The sequence below is a fragment of the Myxocyprinus asiaticus genome, chromosome 7, assembly GCF_019703515.2.
Source record: "Myxocyprinus asiaticus isolate MX2 ecotype Aquarium Trade chromosome 7, UBuf_Myxa_2, whole genome shotgun sequence".
Lineage (NCBI taxonomy): Eukaryota > Metazoa > Chordata > Actinopteri > Cypriniformes > Catostomidae > Myxocyprinus > Myxocyprinus asiaticus.
The window spans coordinates 14,564,592-14,586,153 of NC_059350.1; the positions used below are offsets into that span (position 1 = coordinate 14,564,592).

The 21,562-nt window shown below is 38.8% G+C and overlaps 1 protein-coding gene across 5 annotated transcripts in view; it reads left to right on the plus strand.

The window, feature by feature from the left end:
- The window catches only part of LOC127443372 (lysine-specific demethylase 2A-like), a 41,832-nt gene that overhangs the window by 17,364 nt on the left and 2,906 nt on the right, over positions 1-21,562 (plus strand). For 3 of the 5 annotated variants that reach the window (XM_051701899.1, XM_051701900.1, XM_051701903.1), the window contains 18 exons: positions 2,917-2,963; positions 3,066-3,244; positions 3,320-3,426; positions 3,572-3,752; positions 3,889-4,042; positions 4,239-4,354; positions 5,452-5,578; positions 5,681-5,910; positions 6,068-6,145; positions 6,443-6,694; positions 6,784-6,900; positions 9,929-10,015; positions 10,287-10,445; positions 13,317-13,343; positions 13,666-14,798; positions 20,718-20,881; positions 21,026-21,172; positions 21,283-21,498. In XM_051701899.1, the coding sequence (XP_051557859.1) occupies positions 2,917-2,963; positions 3,066-3,244; positions 3,320-3,426; positions 3,572-3,752; positions 3,889-4,042; positions 4,239-4,354; positions 5,452-5,578; positions 5,681-5,910; positions 6,068-6,145; positions 6,443-6,694; positions 6,784-6,900; positions 9,929-10,015; positions 10,287-10,445; positions 13,317-13,343; positions 13,666-14,798; positions 20,718-20,881; positions 21,026-21,172; positions 21,283-21,498 (3,521 nt within the window). The remainder of the gene's footprint in view (positions 1-2,916; positions 2,964-3,065; positions 3,245-3,319; positions 3,427-3,571; positions 3,753-3,888; positions 4,043-4,238; positions 4,355-5,451; positions 5,579-5,680; positions 5,911-6,067; positions 6,146-6,442; positions 6,695-6,783; positions 6,901-9,928; positions 10,016-10,286; positions 10,446-13,316; positions 13,344-13,665; positions 14,799-20,717; positions 20,882-21,025; positions 21,173-21,282; positions 21,499-21,562) is intronic. The other 2 variants (XM_051701901.1, XM_051701902.1) reach the window with 2 other exon arrangements.

The following is a 21,562-nucleotide window of genomic DNA, read 5'->3' on the forward strand; positions in this document are numbered from 1 at the left end:
GTTGTATATTTTATGTATCCATTGTATTGTTATTTTTCTATCTTTTATTCGGGTGATGCTGAAATGTAGAAATGTTGCCTGTTGAGTCCACCCCAAGTTTCCCCCAACGGGGACAATAAAGTACATTCCATTCCATTTTAACGATTACAGATTGGCCCCATTCACTTCCATTGTAAGTGCGTCGCTGGAACCCAGATTTGTGCTTTTTTAAAGAAAAGGAGGGGCAAGTCAAAATACATTTGTTTTAATCAGTATTATACCACAAATGCTGTCGATTGAGCTCAACTTGTATTGAACCCGGAATATTCCAGGCAAGTTGCTATAAATCTATTGACATTATCTTAATAACTGAGCATTATTCTCTTAAACTGTTGGTCTTCTAAAACAGTACTTGACTTAAAGAAAACTCAATGTGACACGTACTTGCGTCACGTTATGAATTGTGGTCTGGCACATTTCTGAATGCAACAACACATGAAATTGAGCTTTTGTAGCTAGAAGCGTCAACGTTTACATATACTGCCTGGCCAAAATAAAGTTGCATATTCTAATGTTTCATTGGACCGCCTTTAGCTTTGATTAGGGCACACATTCATCAGGGCATTGTTTTGATAACCTTATGCAATGTCACAACGTTTAGTTGCATTAATTTTGGCCGAGATCTTGTATTGATGACGGGAGAGTCTAACCATTCCGTAAAGTCTTCTCCAGCACGTTCCAAGGTCAGGACCCTGTGGTGGCCAATTCATGTGTGAAAGTGATACCTCGTGCTCCCTGAACCACTCTTTCACAATTTGAGCCTGATGAATCTTGGCATTGTCATCTTGGAATATGCCTGAGCCGTCAGAGAAGAAAAGATCCATTGATGGGATAGCCTGGTCATTCAGGTAGTCAGCTGACTTCATTTTATTGCCACATAATGTTGCTGAGCCTAGACCTGACCAATTGAAGCAACCTCAGATCATAACACCACCTCCAGAGGCTTGTACAGTGGGCGCTATGCATGACGGGTGCATCGCTTCATGCTCTTCCTTTCTTACCCTGACATGCCCATCGCTTTGGTATAGGGTAAATCTGGACTCATCAGATAACATGACCTTTTTCCATTGCTCCACAGTCCAGTCTTTATATGCTCTCTTGCAAATTTAAGTATTTTGTCCAATTAACCTCAATAACAAGTGGCTTTCTTGTGGCCACACAGCTGTTTAGTCCCATTCCTTTAAGTTCTCGTCGCATTGTGCGTGTGGAAATGCTCTTACTTTCACTATTAAACATGAGTGAGCGTGAGTTCTACTGTCGAATTATTATTATTATTATTATTATTTTATTTTAATGTTATTTTAATAGTATTTAAAATAACAAGCTTTTTTGTGATCTCCGATTACGATCATTTAAGATTTTTTTCTGACCACATTTTTTCCACGAAGCTGACAGTTCACCACTATCCTTCCAGGTTTTAATAATGTGTTGGACAGTTCTTAACCCAATTCCAGGAATTTCAGCAGTCTCCTTAGTTGTTTTCTTTGCAGGCCAATAATTTGCCCCTTCTGAAACATAGTAACACAGGGGTCGGCAACCTATGGCACACGTGCCAGCATTGATACATGGAGGGGTAATAACTGGCACACCAGCAACAGCGAGAGAGTAGACTATTTTATTTATATAAATTCCGCATTCCAATCTTCATGTTAATGTAATCCTTCTCATGATCACTCAGCATGTTTTACTGAGCTGAATGGGAGGCTAAACAAAAAAAGTTAAAATGTGACGAGACTGCAGTATAACCAACAGACTTGTGCAGTGCGTGCAAGCCATTCACGCATCGCGAGCCGGCAGCATTTCATGTTCGGTTAATCAAGCGAGTAAACGCGCCCGAATTGCTTCGGTCAGGCTGTGCAGATGACGGCCTACATTCCGTGTTTCATTTGTTTCTTTTTTTTTTTATTTCAGAACACTACATAATGTAATAAGGAAAACACCATTAATCCTTGAGGTTTCCAACCCAGCATACAGATACACCCTCCTTAAACCATAGTCACACTCAAAATTACATTAAACGATTAAAAGAGAAAGCATAAACCATGGGTCAAAAATCTATTCAAAATATAAATTAAACCTGGATTTAAAGTTTTAGGATTTTGCAGATGCGATTCACTGAAAAGGGCTAAATAGTTGATCGGCTTGTGATGCGCAAATGGCTTGCATGCGCAGCGCGAGTCTCGTCACACTTTAATAGTGTTTAGTCTCCCATTCAGCTGATGAAAACGCTGCGTGATCATGAGGAAGGATTACATCAAGATGTAGATTGGAATGCAGGTCAGGTGTGAAAAAAATTCATATAAATAAAATTGCACAGCCATTGACCAGGAAAATAAAAATGGCGCTCCCTATCAAAAAGTTTGCAAACCCCTGCAGTAACATCTTTTCCACGACCATGAGATACGTCTTCCGACATGGTTGTTTAAGAAATGAGAAGCTACACACTGCTTCAGTTAGGGTTAAAAGAATTGTTGCCAGCTGAAACATATTAATGATCCAGTCATAGGCTCTTAAGTATCTGCTTATTTAAATTTAACCGGCGACTTTTTTTTGGGCCAGGCAGTGTACTTGCATTGAGCATGTTTTAAGCCTTGCTCTTTTACAGCTGCATTATTGTAGTACTCAATTCAAATTTGGTATAGTAGTACTTCTTGTGTTGTTCTCTCCCTTGGAATAATAATAATTACTTATTAATTATTAATAATTATTATTATTGGGCTATATAAACATTATTCTCATTTGTAAGTCACTTGGATAAAAGCCTGTGCTAAATTAATAAATAGACTCTTTTATTGCCTCTTTTTTTGCTGTTTCATATTACAGAATTTTTTTCATGTTTTACTTTACAATCTAATCTGCCTTTTTATAATTATTTAGAATGCCGGATCAAGACTTCAGTGTGAATGATGTAAAAACGTTAGTTGGTAAGTGTCGTATGTGGTAGATACGTGAATACCTTTTAGAGTGGTGTAAAGGAATGCCGATATGGATTCTTCAGCCCCTTCTTTCTGCTCCTCTGTTGACAGGAAGTCGGCGGATGATTGATGTGATGGATGTGGCTACTCAGAAGGGGACGGAGATGTCAATGACCCAGTGGAGGCGGTACTATGAGACTCCTCCCTCTCAGCGAGAGAAGCTTTACAATGTTATCAGCCTTGAATTTAGCCACACTAAACTAGAGAGCCTGGTGAAAAGACCTACCACGGTTAGTACATGCATCAATGGTTTTCACTGGTAGACACATCAAAAAAATTCTAATATTTTTTCCCTGCTGGCACAGGTGGATATGATTGACTGGGTGGACAACATGTGGCCACGACACTTAAAGGAAAGACAAAGAGATTCCACAAACTCGATCATGGAGATGCAATACCCCAAAGTGCAGAAGTGAGAATTTCTTTCATCCTCCAATTAAGTCCGTATTTACAAATGTTTGGTCTTTAGGTTCTGCACTGCGGGAAATAAATAAGTCCTTTGTATTGTCCATCTTCCCTTTTCTTTCCTACTGTTCTTCATCTCTTATTTCTCACAGACACCTCTTTGTTTGTCATTTGTTGTTCCTCTTTTACCATGCAGTCTTTCTCTCCCTATTTCAACTTTGCCTGTGTTCTGCGTGCAGGTACTGCCTAATGAGTGTGCAGGGCTGTTACACAGATTTCCACATAGACTTTGGAGGTACATCTGTGTGGTACCACATACTGCAGGGATGCAAGGTCAGAGCACATTAACACACATCCTGAAGTTTTTCTGATTTGAGTTTAATGTAGAGTCATATGATCATTGATAATGCCATTTTAACCATTGCAATTTTATATGAATAATCTCACTGATTGAATGTGTCCTCTACAGGTGTTTTGGTTAATCCCACCCACGCCGCAAAACCTGGAGCTTTATGAGAACTGGGTGTTGTCAGGGAAACAAGGAGACATCTTCCTTGGTGACAAGGCCACTGACTGCCAGAGGATTGAGCTCAAGCAGGGCTACACATTCATTATACCATCAGGTATTCAAATGCAGACATAAACATATGTTAGTTTACACACACATGCACACTGAGTTACTATTGTACATTTAATTTACCTTAAACTGATATGGTAAAAATGAATTTAAAGACTTTGTTTTAATTAATTGTACTTTCTTTCATGGCATTTATGCAATGAAGATCACCTATGAGTATGAGTTTATTTTTAATTGTTTAGGTTGGATCCATGCAGTTTACACACCTGTGGACACTCTTGTGTTTGGTGGGAATTTCCTGCATAGTTTTAACATCCCCACACAGCTACAAATCTCCAGCATTGAGGACAGGACACGAGTGAGTCCAACATTTATCATAGTGGTTACTATATTTCAGTTAATTACAAACTTACGTGTTTATGGACTTTATGAAGGCTTAATCTCATTCAAAACCTGAGGCCTGTACTATCAAGCTAGTTGAACAAACTTAGGGTTGTAGGATTGGTTTCGAGTTAACAAAACCAAACCAATCCAGTCAGGCTTAATTGGTTCCATGATGCTGCTCATCAACTTTTTCTGTCAACTCAGGATTTGATTCTGAGTTTAAGACTAGTTCACGCACACGTTCACATGAAACAGTGTTCAGTACACAGTATAATATACTGCCTGGGCAAAAAAAAAAAGTTGCTGTTTGGATTTAAATAAGCAGATACTTAAGAGCCTATGATTGGATCATTATTGCAGTGATTAATATGTTTCAGCTGGTAACAGTTCTTTTAATTATAACTGATGTAGTGTGTAGCTTCTCATTTCTTAAACAACAATGTCGGAAGACTTATCCCATGGTCATGGAAAAGAATGACAATGCCAAGATTCATTGGGCTCAAATTGTGAAAGAGTGATTCAGGGAGCATGAGGAATCATTTTCACACATGAATTGTGTGACCACAGTGTCCTGACCTTAACCCCATTGAAAGTCTTTGAGATGTGCTGGAGAAGACTTTACGGAGTGGTTTGACTCTCCCATTATCAATACAAAATCTCGGCCAAAAATTAATGCAACTCTGGATGGAAATAAATGTGACATTTTATAAGGTTGTCGAAACAATGCCACGATGAATGCACGCCGTAATCAAAGCTAAAGGCGGTCCAACTAAATATTAGAGTATGCAACTTTTTTTTTTTGGCCAGGCAGTGTGTATCAGTACAACAAATACTTATAGTAGTTTAATTTGTGCTGATATAAAAAAAAATAATTGTAATAAGCTATGCTGATACTATGCTGATTTTAAATAAAATTCAAATCTATCTTTTATTAGTAAATCAATCTTTTTTTATTTTATTTTTTGTGGTGAAGTATGACCTGGCCTTTTCTTGGTGAGATTTACCTAAAGACAGCCTCAAATAATGATTGGGTCTATTGATAATTTATCATCATCTCTGGTCCTTCCTCAGGTGCCAGCTAAGTTCCGTTATCCATTCTATTATGAGATGGGCTGGTACGTGTTGGAGCGTTATCTGTTCAGCCTGACCAACACCTCCTACCTTATCCCTGAGTTCCAGAAATACTCTCTGGGCATCGGTCAGTAGATTGACAACACATTCAAATGCTCATAGATGCAGTATATGGCTTGTACTGATCACAAATGGGAAACTTTCTCTCTCTTGACACTCATACACACAGGCTTGAAATGGGAAAGCTCAGGTGGTGAGGTACTAAATGGCCATGTTAAAGAGGAGAGAGATGATGATGTTCCCTCTTCTACCAGTGGGCCTGGAGTGAAAGTTCACTTGACTCCTTTTGAGCTGGAGGGGCTGTGGAATCTGGTGGGAAAGCTGGAGTCTCTGCCTGCTCATAAGAAATGTGTGCCTTCAGGAATACACAACGCTGCTGCCCTGCTGCACGATATACGGGTCAGCACTCACACCCAGTTTGTCTTGCATGTCGTCTTCTAATGCACTTGCCTATGCGTAAAGCTGCTTCACAAGTTGTATATAAATGTGACTTGGAATGATTCCAGTTAGACCACGCTTTTTGAAAGCTGATGAATGTGTTTTCTCTCCCTGTCAGGCATTATTGAAAGAACATGCCAATGACATCCCCAAACTCTCCTATACTGGAAAACCTATTGTCAGATGGCCGAAGAGGGTGAGAATTTGTTTCTTTACTGAATTTGTTTCTTTAAAACATGTTCTCTTTTTTTTAATGGACTTGAAGGTTTGAAATGATAAGAGGGTTAATTAATGATGACAGAATTTAATTTTTGGGTGAGCTAACCTTTTTCAGCTTAAGCTGAGGAGAAAAAAAAAGTTGTTTTTTTTTTCACTATGGTGTATTTAATTTGGGAACAAGTTATTTGGCATCTCGCAATTAAATATTTTTCCAGGTTTCTCCATATTTGTCAATGCAGTGAATAAAGTTAATTTCCTTTGTCCTTCTCTTAAGCCCTCCTGGTACCAGCCCCCTCCTCTCCCTCCACCCGTTATTCGTCCCAAACTGGCAGCCACACCCATCATTCCACGTCCAGTGAAACCAGCCTCCAATATGTCGGTCTTGCGGCGGCGGCGTGTACGCTGTAAACGCTGTGAGGCCTGTCTGCGTACTGAGTGTGGTGACTGCAACTTCTGCAGAGACATGAAGAAGTTTGGTGGTCCTGGCAAACTCAAACAGACCTGTGTTCTCCGGCAGTGTCTCGCTGTGAGTTGAAGACTTGTGTTTGTGTTGACAAAACAGTTTCCTTTCTCGTCTTTGGACCATATGTTAACTTTGCCTCTGTCTCTACATAGCCTGGTTTGCCGCTGTCTGCTGTATGTGAGCTCTGTGGGGAGGGTAACCAGGAGACTAGTGAAGAGCTCATGGAGTGCTCCAACTGTGCTCAGATAGCACATCCGAGCTGTTTGAAGGTACACATGCTCCTCTGTATTAACACAGACAGCATTTTACTCCACTTCTCCAGATGCTTTAAAGAGATTAATTCTCATTGGGCCTCATTCATGAAAATATCGTAAATATACAAAATAATTGAGAGTAATTTCCACGTAAAATGGATCTTCACGAAAACATTCCGCCGGATTCATGAACGCTTCGTATTCCCCAGATTTGTTGTACAACTTGTGTATGTTAGTGAATTCCAAACGTAGGCCTGTCACGATAATTACGTTATCGACTTATCGTACGATTTATGGACATGACCTCGATCATTTTTGATAGTGCCTTTTGTGTTGACATGCGTGTTTGTTTACCTAAGAATTAATGTTACCAACATTTTAGCCAGTCGCGCTGCTTCTGTCCTCTCATCTGCTCTCTGTTTTGGAGGTGGGGCTCAGACAAGCAGCTCCTCCACACATGCAGAGCGGACAGCGACATGTGAAGATTACACGTTACTCGAGGCTAATAGGTGTTTTAATAGGTGTTTTTTGATGACTGCATAATTCCAGCAAGAAAGTTTGGAAAAATAAGTCCAAATGGACCTAAGCCGCATTCCACGTCTCCGGTGTGGGAACATTTTGGCTTTAAGCCGAATGAGAGAGGAGAGCCCATTAATATGAACGAGCCGGTATTATTTGTACTTCCTTTCCTTATATTTTCTTTTTTTTTTTTTTTTTTTTAAATACAATGTAAATTCTGTTTTCTATTCTGTTGTATTTTAATTCTATTTTATGTCACGGACAGTCGTAATAAGCATTTCACTACACGTCGTACTGTCTATTGTTTACGCACCTGCTTGCAATGTGTTCATTAATGGTTTTACCACAGACCATACATGAAATGAACGCGATTTACCAATGCCTATACTAAATTATGAAATTTAAATAATAAAGCTTATATCAAATGACCAGCCAGTCACGTTAGAGGGCATTTTTTATTTTTTATTTTTATTTTTCTGAGAAAATCAAGCACAAACCCATGTCAAGAACTTCTGATGGAAATAAGCAGAGTTGGGGGAAAAAACTATACTTTGAAAAAATAAATGCAAGCAGCAAAGAAACGTTTGTAAATGAAAGCTTTTTATATTATTTGTTATTTTTTTAAGGTTAATTTCACTCATTTAATAAATTGTTTTTTTACTTATTTAATTTTACTTCTATCAGAATGTAGTCATGGCAGTTTGTCTGAAAGAACAAAACATGTTCGGATGTCTTACGCATAATTTATGGTTGGGAGCAGGTCTAAATTTGTTCGTACCAACTAACGTTTTGAAAATACAAAAACTTTCATGAATCTGAAAATGTACGTCAGACCGGCTTTACGAATGATTTACACAAAAATTCGTTCTGCTTGTGTTTTATGAATGAGGTCCATTTTGTGTATTTTGATGAGTTACTTCAATATTGAAAAACACAGACCTATCATGAGCTCCGAATGATGTAAGTGTTATATCAGCATCATTTTAAAAAGTCATGGTTAATTGCTGAATTAGAACAGTTGCTGTTTACACTATCAGCTTATATCTTTGTATATATTTTATTATTTTCAAACACTTTCAAATATATGGTAGTTTTTAACTATTCATAGTTTTTTATATATTATTTCATGATTGCTGATCTTTTCAGAATGCTTCATGAGATTGGTCGTATTGAAAGTACCTTTTTTCAGATTTCAAATCAATTTTAGATTTAAATCAAATGTTTTGATGAATGTCAGAGATGGTCGATTTGGTTCAAGGCTTATATCTATTATTGAATCATATTCTTTAAATGCCTGTGAAGAGAATGAATGGGAAAACACTTGCATAGTCCAAGCCACTGAAAATGGGCTTTCACTGTTGTGCTCTATTGACTGTTGTACATAAAGGCTGATTTATACTTCTGCGTTGAACCTACGCCTTAGCCTAACATGCACCTCTTCATAAATGTAACTGCGCGTCGCATCGACAGAGACCACAACAGCTGTTATTAGTGCACTTTGTAAACAGAGACCGCCCCCTAGGATGATAAAAACGATATCTGAGGTAGCGTCACATTTTACCTAGATTATTTTAATATCTATGCTTTATTTCACATTGTATTTGGACCATTAAAGCAATAGTCTCAATCAGGAGCATCTGCTGTTTTTATGGTCTGTTTGTGTTTCATGAAGTTACAAGTGAAATGTGACAAAAGATATCTGTTTACAGCTTATAAACTCTAAAAGCTTTTTTTTTTTTTTTTCCTCAGGGCTTTTACTTGATATTAATTTGATATGTGAGTGAAATAATATGTTGTATATTACTGGCAAACTTTCTGATCTGCACAATGATTTGACCATATGTTTGACAGTATTGTGCACTGTAAATAATTATCTTTCAAAGGTTATGTAAATGGAACATTTCTAATTTGTCAGCAAATTAAAAAGCACCTGATAAGAGTTGGATATATTGCCTATATGCGTTGTAAAGTCTTTAAAAAGACTCCCATTTAGTGTTCAACAAGTGAGGTATAGTTATTAATTAATTAGATTTCTTTATATGATTTCTTTTTCAGCACAGAACATGTTTATTATTATTTAAGTGACTCATGAGCAAGCATACAATATTGTTCTCATTTATTTGCTCCCTGTTATACAGGCAACATGTATAATAAATATGTAGCCTACTTAAATGTTATCATTTTCATATACTTTGAACTCATTTTTAGTGCTACAATAATTTAATAAATACTTCTGAATCCACGAATTATATTGCATTTGTTTATTTATAATTGTATAATTAGTATTTTGACTGTGTAATCGCAGAACGATGCAGACACAAATGCAGAAGTGTAAATGCAAACCCAACGCGTTGGCCACTACACTGCGCCTATGCCATAGGTTCAACAAAGTATAAATCAGCCTTAAGAATACAATGCAAATTGAAAGCATTTTTCCTCTATAAATCAAGTGGTCATTTTAAAAAGCTTTTTATAGAGGTATATATGTATGTATGTATGTATATGCTATCTCCTTTTTCTGTAGGTGTCAGGTGATGGAGTGGTGAACAAAGACCTGCCTAGCTGCTGGGAGTGTCCCAAATGTGTTTTTGGCAAAGACACAGAATCTGAGGTAGCACAAATATGTACACGCAGAGACACACACACACATTTTACAAGTTTTTCAAGAGAGGGTTTCTGCCCCTCTTGCTTGAACAAAAATTCAGGCCTTTCAAATCAAGGAAGCTTTGAGCTTTTGTTCTAATGCTAGCTTTTGCAGGCCTGCATACATACACTCATTCCAACACTCACATCAAGGAAAAAGATGCATGTTGAGAGCTTACTGTGTCGTAAACACTCTGGTCTGCGTGTGCAACAGTAATGCTTGTTTTCCTGTGTGCCAGTCGTCAGACAGCGGTGATGACATCATGGCACAGGATGGGTCAGGGGGGCGAGGGGGCGAGGGCGGGGAATGGCATGGGGTCGGGCGGCCCCCCTCTTCTCTCTCCCATGGGTCGCTCCCAAAACGGGCAGCAGCCCCTGAGCAGCGGCTACGGAAGAGGGTGAGAGGCACCGCCTTACTCATGCCACTGCAGCCGCAAGCACATCTGCTCTCCTTTTATGTATTCCTCTCTGTCTCTCTCTCTCCTCTCACTTTCTCTCAGTGTTCCCTCTAATCAACAAAGGAAAAAACACAGAAGGCAGACTCAGAAATGAATGGGAAAAGGCTAGAGATTTCTTGAATCTGAGCTAAATGTATGGGCATTTTTTCAACTGGAGTCTGTCTGAAGGTCCGTAGATTTTTAAGTATGGAACAGAATCTGTCTGAAATCCTGTGCATTAATATACAGCACTGATTAATTCACAAGGTAAAGAGCAACATTACAGAGATTTTGCCATATTTTCACATGCATAATTTCTTTGCCGTTTTAGTATCTCTAGATAATTTTTGAGCTTGTCCTTTTTGTTTTTTGAGAAGACAAGACTTAACAGTTATGTATGCCCTCTAGGTAACATTATTCACTATTTGATAGTATACAATTCAATAATGTCATTTTATATGCATTGTTTATATAATGTATAATTAGGGGCCAAGCACCGAAGGTGTGGAGCCCCTTTTGTATCTGTTAGTGTTCTTATTATTATTCTTCCCCTGATGTGGAGTCTATAGCTGGGTTTCCATCAAAATATTTAGCATTTTTAATGCGCATTTCTAAAAATTCGACTAAAGAAAATGCGAATCATTGCACATTGCACAAATGTGCATTATCTTGAGGAGCCCGCCTTTTTGTCAAGCAGCAGCTGAACGACCACTTTGCTTCGGGGAGAATTGTATTTGCCGTAATAAAGCAATTGTACATTGTTACTAAATGCTGACAGAAAACGTCACAGAATAAGTGAAATAGCTCACATAATGAGGGCTCAAATGGCTATTCCCATTCGCTGACAGCCTCCATATACCTAGGAGCACCCATGCTCAAAACAGTTCTGGTGGATTGTGAGGACCCACTTTAACAATGATCTGTGGGTGAAGCACTTTCGACTAACCAGGGCTATGTTTGAAGAATTTTGTGCCATGGGTCTTTCGTTGAGCCAGTCACACAAGCTCTCACATACCTATACCATCCGACAAGCGCTTTACAAATGGTCATGACATGTCATCGTTTGTATGAATAAGCTTTTTCCATCACTTTAATGTGCATTTGAACTTATGTGAAACTCTAGAAAATCCACCACCTCCTAGCGCATTCAATTTTATGTGAATATTTAGAGTTTATTCGCGTATCAGGCGTTTTCATTTAGGATTTCTTATGCGCATTTTCAAAATGTGCATAAAAATAGTTTAATGGAAACGCAGCTTATGTCAGCCCATAGATCCGTTTGGTAATAAGTTGTGAAATTTGGCACACAGGTAGGGGAGAGTGTGAACATTCCTCGTGGCATATTTAAACCCTCTAATGCAACCAACTGTTTATGCTTTTAACTTTAAAATTGCTCACACGTTTATACTTCTAACTTTGAACCATATGTACTAGAAACAATATATTTCCTCTAATTCCTTGGTTCGAATGGTTATCATGGTTACAATTTCTGCCCAACTACATTTGGCGTGTATAATCCAGGGACACTTTAGGCAAAGAGTTATTAAAATATTTTTGATATACCCAACCGTTCAAACTATAATGCTTAAAAGAAATTCAAATCGAAACTTGGTATATGTCATAGCCATCATGTTATGAGAGTACCTGAGGAGTTTTAGGCACAGCGCCACCTATTGGTCAAGAAATATGAAAAATTGCTGTTTTTGTTTATACTTTCTGAATAGTTGGGCCTACTTAAAATTATAATAATGGTCTCTTTAGATTCCTTGGAGCATACAGAGTCGAATGTACCTAATTTTCATATGTCAGACATTTAGAATTTTCTTGTAAAATGCTGTATTTTACAAATGTATTGCCGTACCGTTATGAAACTTGGTGTGCATCATTGGCACCATGCCGTGAGGGCACCAACAAAGTTTGGGGCCAGCGCCACCTTGTGTTAAAAAGATATAACAAATATATAAGAAATGCTTAAAACGTTTGATGAATTTGGCCTATCATCCTGTGACTTCTCCCTTTACATTCTTTGGGTCATGCAGAGTAAAATGATACCCAATTAGCCATGGTCGGTCATACTTCCTGTCCGCAACTTTTAATGTAATTGAAAACATGCTTGTTCAAACTTCTAGGCTGTACGTCCGATTCGCATGAAATTTGTCGTGGGTCATCTAGGGACACTCGCGACAAAAGTTATCAAAGCTTTTCGATAGACAATTCTCGAATAATGCATCGACGAAGTAGATGGCAAGATGGCAAAAAGATCTGAGGCTGTATTTTGGCAACGCTTTGTCGTATTGACATGCAACTTTGTGTTATTGTCACCACAACCTGACCGCACCCTATAAATCTAGTGACAGTGCCACTTACTGGTCAAAAGTTATAATGATTTGTATTGTAATATAAACAATTCTGCTTCTGGTTAGACATCACTGATTATGATTTTAAGAAAAGCGGTATAAAGTTCATATTTCATATGCCCTGTAATTGCTGATATTATTGATGTTATATATTTCTGCTCCGGTGGCCAAAGGGTTTGCCCAAAAGAAATATGTTTTGCTCAGCAACAAACAAAATTAGAGGGAACCTTTTTCCTTGTGCTTTTGTCCTCTTGCACTAAATCCCTCGTTTCATTCCTCTTGTTTTGTCTGCCTCTCTCTCTTTGGTCCGCCCTGCCCTGTTTCATCATCATCATCGTGCCTCATCACTGCTCGGACTGACTGAGGCCTTCAAAATCAAGCAAGCTTGTGTGATTTCATTCAGTGATCCTTATGTGTTATTCACTGTTCTTTCAAGCTCATAAATAAGATGTGTTCTTTGATTTCTGTTTTACAGATAAAATTGGAAGGAGTGAAAACACATGTAAGTAAATTTGTGTAAATATTCTGTTTTTGTAAAGGAAAAACATTTGGGTCTTACTTGATGTCTCCATAATTTGTGACTAGAGGACATGACAGTAGCGTTCTTGTAGATTCTGTGGTCTTTTTCAGTCTTTCCTGTACAGTTATTCACCCCTCTAACTTTCTATTGTGTTGTCCTCACTGACTGCACACAAAAGCGAAAGAGCAAACAAATTGATCAATTGGGGCAGAAATCCCAATTTAACACCTGGGTGCCCCTGCTGCAAAAACATCATTGTATCCTGTAAAATCACTCCCAGCTGAAGGATTCTCCTTTCTTTCAGAAACGTAAGTCCTCATCTCTTGATCCTCGAGTGGCTAAGATCTACCGGCGGCATGGAATGGACCATGATGATGATTCCGGCAGTGATGATGAGGATGGAGATAATGGGAAGAAGGCAATCCACTCAAGGGGTGGGGTCTCTTCATCCCGCCGAGGCTATGGAGCTGGTAGGCGAGGTGTTTGGAGAAGCTCCAGACAAAGAGGGGGAGGCAGCTTGGCAACAAGTACACTGAAAATGAGACGGGGACTTGGGGCAAGGGCCGAGAGAGGGGGTCGGGTTAGGTTAAGAGGAGGAACTCAAATGAAACGACGACGCTATGAAACAGAGGACGATGATGACGAAGATGAGGACGATGATGATGATGAGGATGAAGAACATGATGAGGAGGATGAGGATGACAGTGATGAGGAGAGGCATCTGGGCAGGTTAGATAAGGAGCATCGTTCTCGAAGACGGAGACGTAGAGGCGAAGACTACTATGATGACGATGAGGATGAAGATGATGATGAAGACAGCGAGGAACAGGACTTTGATGGGGAGGACGAGGAGATGGAAGACTTAGATGATGGAGAGGAAGAAGATGATGGGGAGAACCAGTCAAACTCGGATACCGACCCACCTGTCTTACTTGTCTCAGACTTGAATGATGACCTGCTCAATGACTCCTACCTGACTGTGACTCTCCAGCGCCCCCCAAAAGCCAAACGTGACCCTGGCTCCATTGTACCCAAACTGGAGGCTGCTGTGTCTACACGCACACCCAGCACTCCTGGCTTCATTCAGCGCAAGTCACTGCCCAGGACTCGACTCAAAAACAGCAGCATCTCGACACCTGCTGGTAATGGCCTTTCTCAGTCCAAAGGTCGCCCCTCGAGGCGAAACCCCAGCCATGACGGTCGAGAGAGAGACACGGCATCACCTTCCTCAATATCTTCTCGTTCATCTGTTTCTCCACCACCACCTCCTCCTGCCATCACCACTTGCTCTCCTCCCTCCCTCCTCTCTCATCCCTCATTCCGTGACGTAGGAAATGAGCGAGGCTGTGAAAAGGATATTTGGGTGTCGGTGTTCCGGTACTTGAGTCGGACAGACTTGGCTGTGTGTATGAGAGTCTGCAAAGCTTGGTATAAGTGGTAAGTGCCAACTTGTAAGAAAAGCTCATCAAAATTAAAGCATAGACAGAACCTTTTTGTCAAATAAACGAAAATAAATAAAAATAAAATAAATGGCTAAATAAACATCAGTACTGTTTAGTATCAGTCAAATGCTGACTATATTAATACTGCCGAGTCAAGAGATAAACAGCAGCAGTGGTGTTACACCATATTCTGCTATACATGTTCAGGGGAAACTTTCAACGGTGGAAAACCAGACTTTTAAATATTACTTTCCAGCATTGTGTCTCACCAACTAGGTAACAACATAGCATGAAATCAACACTCATCAGACACAATCCACCACTGCTCCGTTGTCTGCTGAGCTGCAAAAAGATGCTCTGATGTTTACCTTTCAATCTGCTACTTTACTGATTGCACTGACAGACTATAGCTGGCTAACAGCAAACAGACATGAGTGACATGTTTGTCAGGGACAAGGTTAATGTTATATTAGTTGTATTGAAAAGGGAAAATGATGGGGTCATTGTTTATTAAGTTTCCAGTATGTATTTCACAAACTAGTTAACTTACCGAGTAGAGCCCGACCGATATGGGATTTTTGAGACCGATACCGATTTTAGAGAGGGAAAATTCACCGATTACCAATATGGTGACCGATATAGCTAATTTGAGCTGAAATGAAAACCGACATTTTCTGTGTGGATTGTGCACCGATTTTGCACCGACATGACTATGAAAAGGTACTCAGAAGGCTGCTTTCTTAAACAAATATTTTTATCAAAGTACATTTGACATTATTATTATACATTGTCAACAAATTCTAGAAATGAACATTGAGAAAATAAAGAATAAATAAAAATACAATAAATAGCTTAATAAACATCAGTACTGTTAGTATAAGTCAACTGCTGACCATTTAAATAACAAATATATAAAATAAAATAAAAATCGGTACTGTATGTTTAGTATCAGTCAAATGCTAACCATTAAAATAAAGAATAAATAAAAATAAAATAAATAGCTTAATTAACATCATTACTGTTTAGTATCAGTCAATGGCTGACCATTATAATAAAGAATAAATAAAAATGAAATAAATAGCTAAGTAAACATCAGAGGCTGGTTGCACCAGCTATACGTACGTTACAACTTAGCCTAGTTGTGGCGTAAATGAGCACTAAGTCACAATTTACACTCTACTAAATATTTGAGCATTGTACCATTTAAATTTATGTGGGATGTAACCCTACATATAAACTAAATATATACGGCAGCCTCCGACCAGGAGTAACTGATGGAATAAAAAAGCAGACTCACTTAATGACATCAATGTTTTGCATGACAGGCTTCAATCCTTTCGACATATGATGTTGGCATTTACACTCATTTACATTTTAGATTTGTAATTGTATAATAAGGCCAGTTAAAGTGAATTTAGAGCGCTGTAAATAAATTTGAACGCAGCACATCCGTTATTCTGTGTATGAGATGAGATTCGTGGAGGGAGCACAGACAGAACCACCTCACGTGCACTCAGAACTGTTTGCTCAAGTGTGAACACCCTTTCTAGAGTGGTATTTCCGGTTGGCAGTAAAGCATGGGCAAAACATGGTTTAATTTTGGTTAAAAGGAATCACACACTTTTTTGTTTTATGTTTATCTTATCATAGCTCAAATCGCAATTTTTTTTTCAAAATAATCACAATTAGATTTTTGGCCCAAATCGTTCAGCCCTAGATAAAGCCATTGGAGTCTCTCTTGTTAAAATGAGCTAATTTAAAGACACTGTCTACAGAAATGGCAGTTTAATTAAAGAGACAGTACCGGTTTTTAGCACATGTTCAACAAATCAATGTAAATACTTATAGTACAAATTATGCAATTTAACGATAATCGTGTAACAAAATTTACGTATTAAATATAATATCTTATTCATTGAATACATGTATTTGTACATTTTTAAAAAGCCAAAATGATGAAAAACGTAATAAAATATAATTAATAAAATTAATATTTTTGTAATGTTCCTAGTTAGAAGGTCCCCTGCATAATTAACAGAATTAGTTGGGAGAGAATTTCTTTCATATGTAAGCAAAAGGAAAATGATAAATGAAATATACACATATCAATAGATAAATAATTTAATCAGAATCTAATCGAGAGCTTGTGAATCAGAATTGTATCGAATCAGGAAATCTGTATCAAAACCCAGCCCTAGCTTATCAGCAGATCAACTGCCTTAAGGAATATGTATGATTTTTTTTTTTATCAATTTTAAAACATTCTATCAGGCAAATAATTTCTCTAATTGTGAATAAATTGCATTATGCTATCTTAAGCTAAATTAATACATTTTGATAAATGTTAGGATATAATTATGTCTTTTAGAAAAGTTACAATGTTGACAGTTTTACAGTTTAATTTGATCTTAATAGCCTTGTGCTCAAGGGTTCGATAATTTCAGGGTGCTTATTAAACCCCATTCACAAATTCAGCGACTCAGCCACAGAGCGACAGGAGACCATTCATTTTCAATGAGAGCTGGCGACATCCGGCGACATGAGTGACTATTGGTGATGGGATGTGGGCCTGTCAAGAGATGTGACAAAGCTGAGAAAAGTTTAACTTTATGGAAATGTGGAGCGATGTCGTGCAACGACAACCAATGGGAGTGAAGACTGTGTAGCTCACGTCATCAAGTTATAATTGATTTGACTGTTTTGTATCATTTGTCTTTAAACACATACTTGGATATAATAATAAAATGATGCATGAAAAACTGTCAGAAATAAAATGACTGATATACCCCGTTTCCACCTGGTATTATGATGCGTCTCAGGTGATCTGATCACCAGTCACTAGGTCAGTGTGTTACTGCATGATGTTAAAGTACAACAAAGTCAGAAAAGACAAAGAAAGCGCAGAAAAAAACTGTGCTCTTTTCTCCCAGATGCGGTTGAAATTTAATCTAAGCACAAACGCAACATGTCAAGCAGAATTATCCATTATTTTAGTGGATTACCTGTATTAAAGGAGCTTCAGGTGTTCGTGCTTCTCATCTGTGTTGATATCACTGAACTGAATAAGATCTGTGAATCTCTCGTGATTGTGTATGTATCCGTTTTTTTTTTTTTTTTCTTTTTTCGATCAGGTGGTTATTTCCTTTTAAAGCCGCTCATATCCTGCAAAGTTTAAAGACTTGTTTTAGTGCAGCGGTTAATTGACAGGTGAGGGGTGGCGCTTCACTGCTGCTGGGATGCTTACAGGACGGATTAGCGTTTACACATCAAATGTGATGTGGTCACATGCATTTTTGACCACATTCATATGTGGTTTTTGTGATCCAATCACAAAATGTTTTAGACCCAGTTTAGACCTGTATTTTCTACAGCAGTGGCCAGTTGTGTTGCTGACCAATATCATTAGAGCGATAGCAGTAGGAAACACCTGCTAGTAAGAGAGTACAGAGTCTAGCATTAGTCACTCACTCTCTGTCTTCAAAAAACGACTAAAAACACATCTTTTCCATGAGCACTTAACCAGTCATTAAAAAAAAAAAAAAAAATTCTGTTGCACTTTATTCTATTTTGAATACTATTATGATGCTAGTGATACTTTGTAATATAGCACTTTTCATACCACTGTCTCCTAAGATGATTCGCTTATGTTTTCCTCTCTTGTAAGTCGCTTTGGATAAAAGCATCTGCCAAATGAATAAATGTAAATGTAAAGTCACTGACAATGTGAGCAAGGCTTTAGTGTTTAATGCTGATATTTATTAAAGATAATGATAATTTTAAAAAAAAGTGACATTAACTTGCCGAGTTCACTTTTTGAACGGATTATGTCATTTTGAGTTTATTGACTTAAACATTTACATTTATGCATTTGGCAGACACTTTTAGACTAAGCGACTTACAGTCCATTCTGGGTATAGATTTTATCAGTTTGTGTTCCCTGGGAATTGAACCCATTATCTTGTTATTGCTAGCGCCATGCTCTACCAGTTGAGCTACAGGAGCTACTACAACTCAGCAATTCTAATCAGTGTTGAGGAGTAGTTAACTAAAAGTAAGGACGCTTCTACTTAACAAAATTTTTCAGTAACTTGACATTCAGCTATATTCACAAAAGTGTCACTTTTCCAGTAACAAGCTACATTTTCCAACGAGTAGTGCTGTAGCGTCACAAAAAGCTACATGTTGAATCTACAGAAAGCAGCATTGGAGCCGAGGGTGGGTCAGAAGTTTACATACACCAAGTTAACTGTGCCTTTAAGCAGCTTGGAAAATTCCAGAAAATTATGTCAAGCCTTTAGACAATTAACCAGTTAGCTTCTGATAGGAGGTGTACTGAATTGGAGGTGTGCCTGTGGATGTATTTTAAGGCCTACCTTCAAACTCAGTGCCTCTTTGCTTGACATCGTGGGAAAATCAAAAGAAATCAGCCAAGACCTCAGGAAAAGAAACTGGACCTCCACAAGTCTGGGTCATCCTTGGGAGCAATTTCCAAATGCCTGAAGGTACCACGTTCATCTGTACAAACAATAGTACGCAAGTATAAACACCATGGGACCACGCAGCCATCATACCACTCAGGAAGGAGACGCATTCTGTCTCCTTGAGATGAACGTAGTTTGGTGCGAAAAGTGCAAATCAATCCCAGAACAACAGCAAAGGACCTTGTGAAGATGCTGGAGGAAACGGGTAGACAAGTATCTATATCCACAGTGAAATGAGTCCTATTTCGACATAACCTGAAAGGCTGCTCAGCAAGGAAGAAGCCACTGCTTCAAAACCACCATAAAAAAGCCAGACTACAGTTTGCAAATGCACATGGGGACAAAGATCTTACTTTTTGGAGAACTGTTCTCTGGTCTAATGAAACAAAAATGGAACTGTTTGGCCATAATGACCATTGTTATGTTTGGAGGAAAAAGGGTGAGGCTTGCAAGCTGAAGAAAACCATCCCAACCGTGAAGCATGGGGGTGGCAGCATCATGTTGTGGGAGCACTTTGCTGCAGGAGGGACTGGTGCACTTAACAAAATAGATGGCATCATGAGGAAGGAAAATTATGTGGCTATATTGAAGCAACATCTCAAGACCTCAGCCAGGAAGTTAAAGCTTGGTCGCAAATGGTTCTTCCAAATGGACAATGACCACAAGCTTACCTCCAAAGTTGTGGCAAAATGGCTTAAGGACAACAAAGTCAAGGTATTGGAGTGGCCATCACAAAGCCCTGACCTCAATCCGATAGAACATTTGTGGGCAGAACTGAAAAAGCGTGTGTGAGCAAGGAGGCCTACAAACCTGACTCAGTTACACCAGTTCTGTCTGGATGAATGGGCAAAAATTCCAGCAACTTATTGTAGAAGCTTGTGGAAGGCGACCCAAAATGTTTGACCCAAGTTAAACAATTTAAAGGCAATGCTACCAAATACTAACAAACTGTATGTAAATCTCTGACCCACTGGGAATGTGATGAAAGAAAGAAAAACTGAAATAAATTATTATCTCTACTATTATTCTGACATTTCACATTCTTAAAATAATGATCTTAACTGACCTAAGACAGGGAATGTTTTCTACGATTAAATGTCAGGAATTGTGAAAAAGCGAGTTTAAATGTATTTGGCTAAGGTGTATGTAATCTTCTGACTTCAACTGTATCTCTGACCATAAATGCATTCCATTGCCTGATATTCGGAAGATGACATTTAAGGAAACAAAATTGCAATGCTCCCGTTAGCTTAGCAGGGGTTCGACTGTTACCAGAGATGTCTCCTAGCAACCCAACTGATAAACAATGCTGCAGTTTATCAACACTGATGCTAAATGCTAAAAAAGTGCTTGATTAAAAGTGTACTCTTTGATAACTTGGATGTTGGTTGATTTGCTAATCGAGAAATTTTTTTGGTTCTCTTTTGCTGTAGGTGTTGTGATAAGCGCTTGTGGACACGGATAGATCTGAGTCGTTGTCGGTCACTAAGTGCTCAGGCTGTATCAGCCATCATTAAACGACAACCAGTGATACTCGACCTCTCCTGGACACCTGTATCAAAGAAACAGATTGCCTGGCTCATCCATCACCTCCCAAGTATGGTTTAACCACACCTCTGTCTTATGCAGCCCTAAACAGACTTGATTTCATGTATGGAATGCTCTAAAAAGACGAAACCCAGCAGCAACAAAGTGATTTCTGCATTTTAAAAGCTTACAAGTCTCTCCTTGTTTCTCACAGGTCTGAAAGATCTTTTAATGTCAGGTTGCTCTTCATTATGCGTGTCCGCGCTAAGTTCGCAGAGTTGTCCGGGTTTGCGAACACTTGACCTTTGTTGGGCTGTGGGCGTCAAAGATTCACAAATAAAAGACCTCATTATGCTGCCAGGTGAGGCGCTCATAATTGGTACCATTTCTGAGACTGTGTGTACTTTGTAAGCTAAAGTAACCCATTCACTCTCTTCTACTCTCTCACTTCTATGGTCTCCTGTCATACAGGCAGTGAAAGTCGCAGTCGGCTGAGAGGTTTGCTCACCTTGCGCTTGTCTGGTTTGGATCTAAGTGACTCCACACTGAAGTTGATCGTCAGACATATGCCTTCACTGCGGAGCTTAGATTTGTCACACTGCCAGGGGATCACAGACCAGTCCATTAACCTGCTCACGGCCTCTGGCTGCAACACTCGCAACACACTTAGACAGCTCAATCTTGCAGGTACCCTTGGTTTTTTGCTCCCTAGATTGGCTTGTCATTTACTCCGAATGGTGGCAAAAACAAA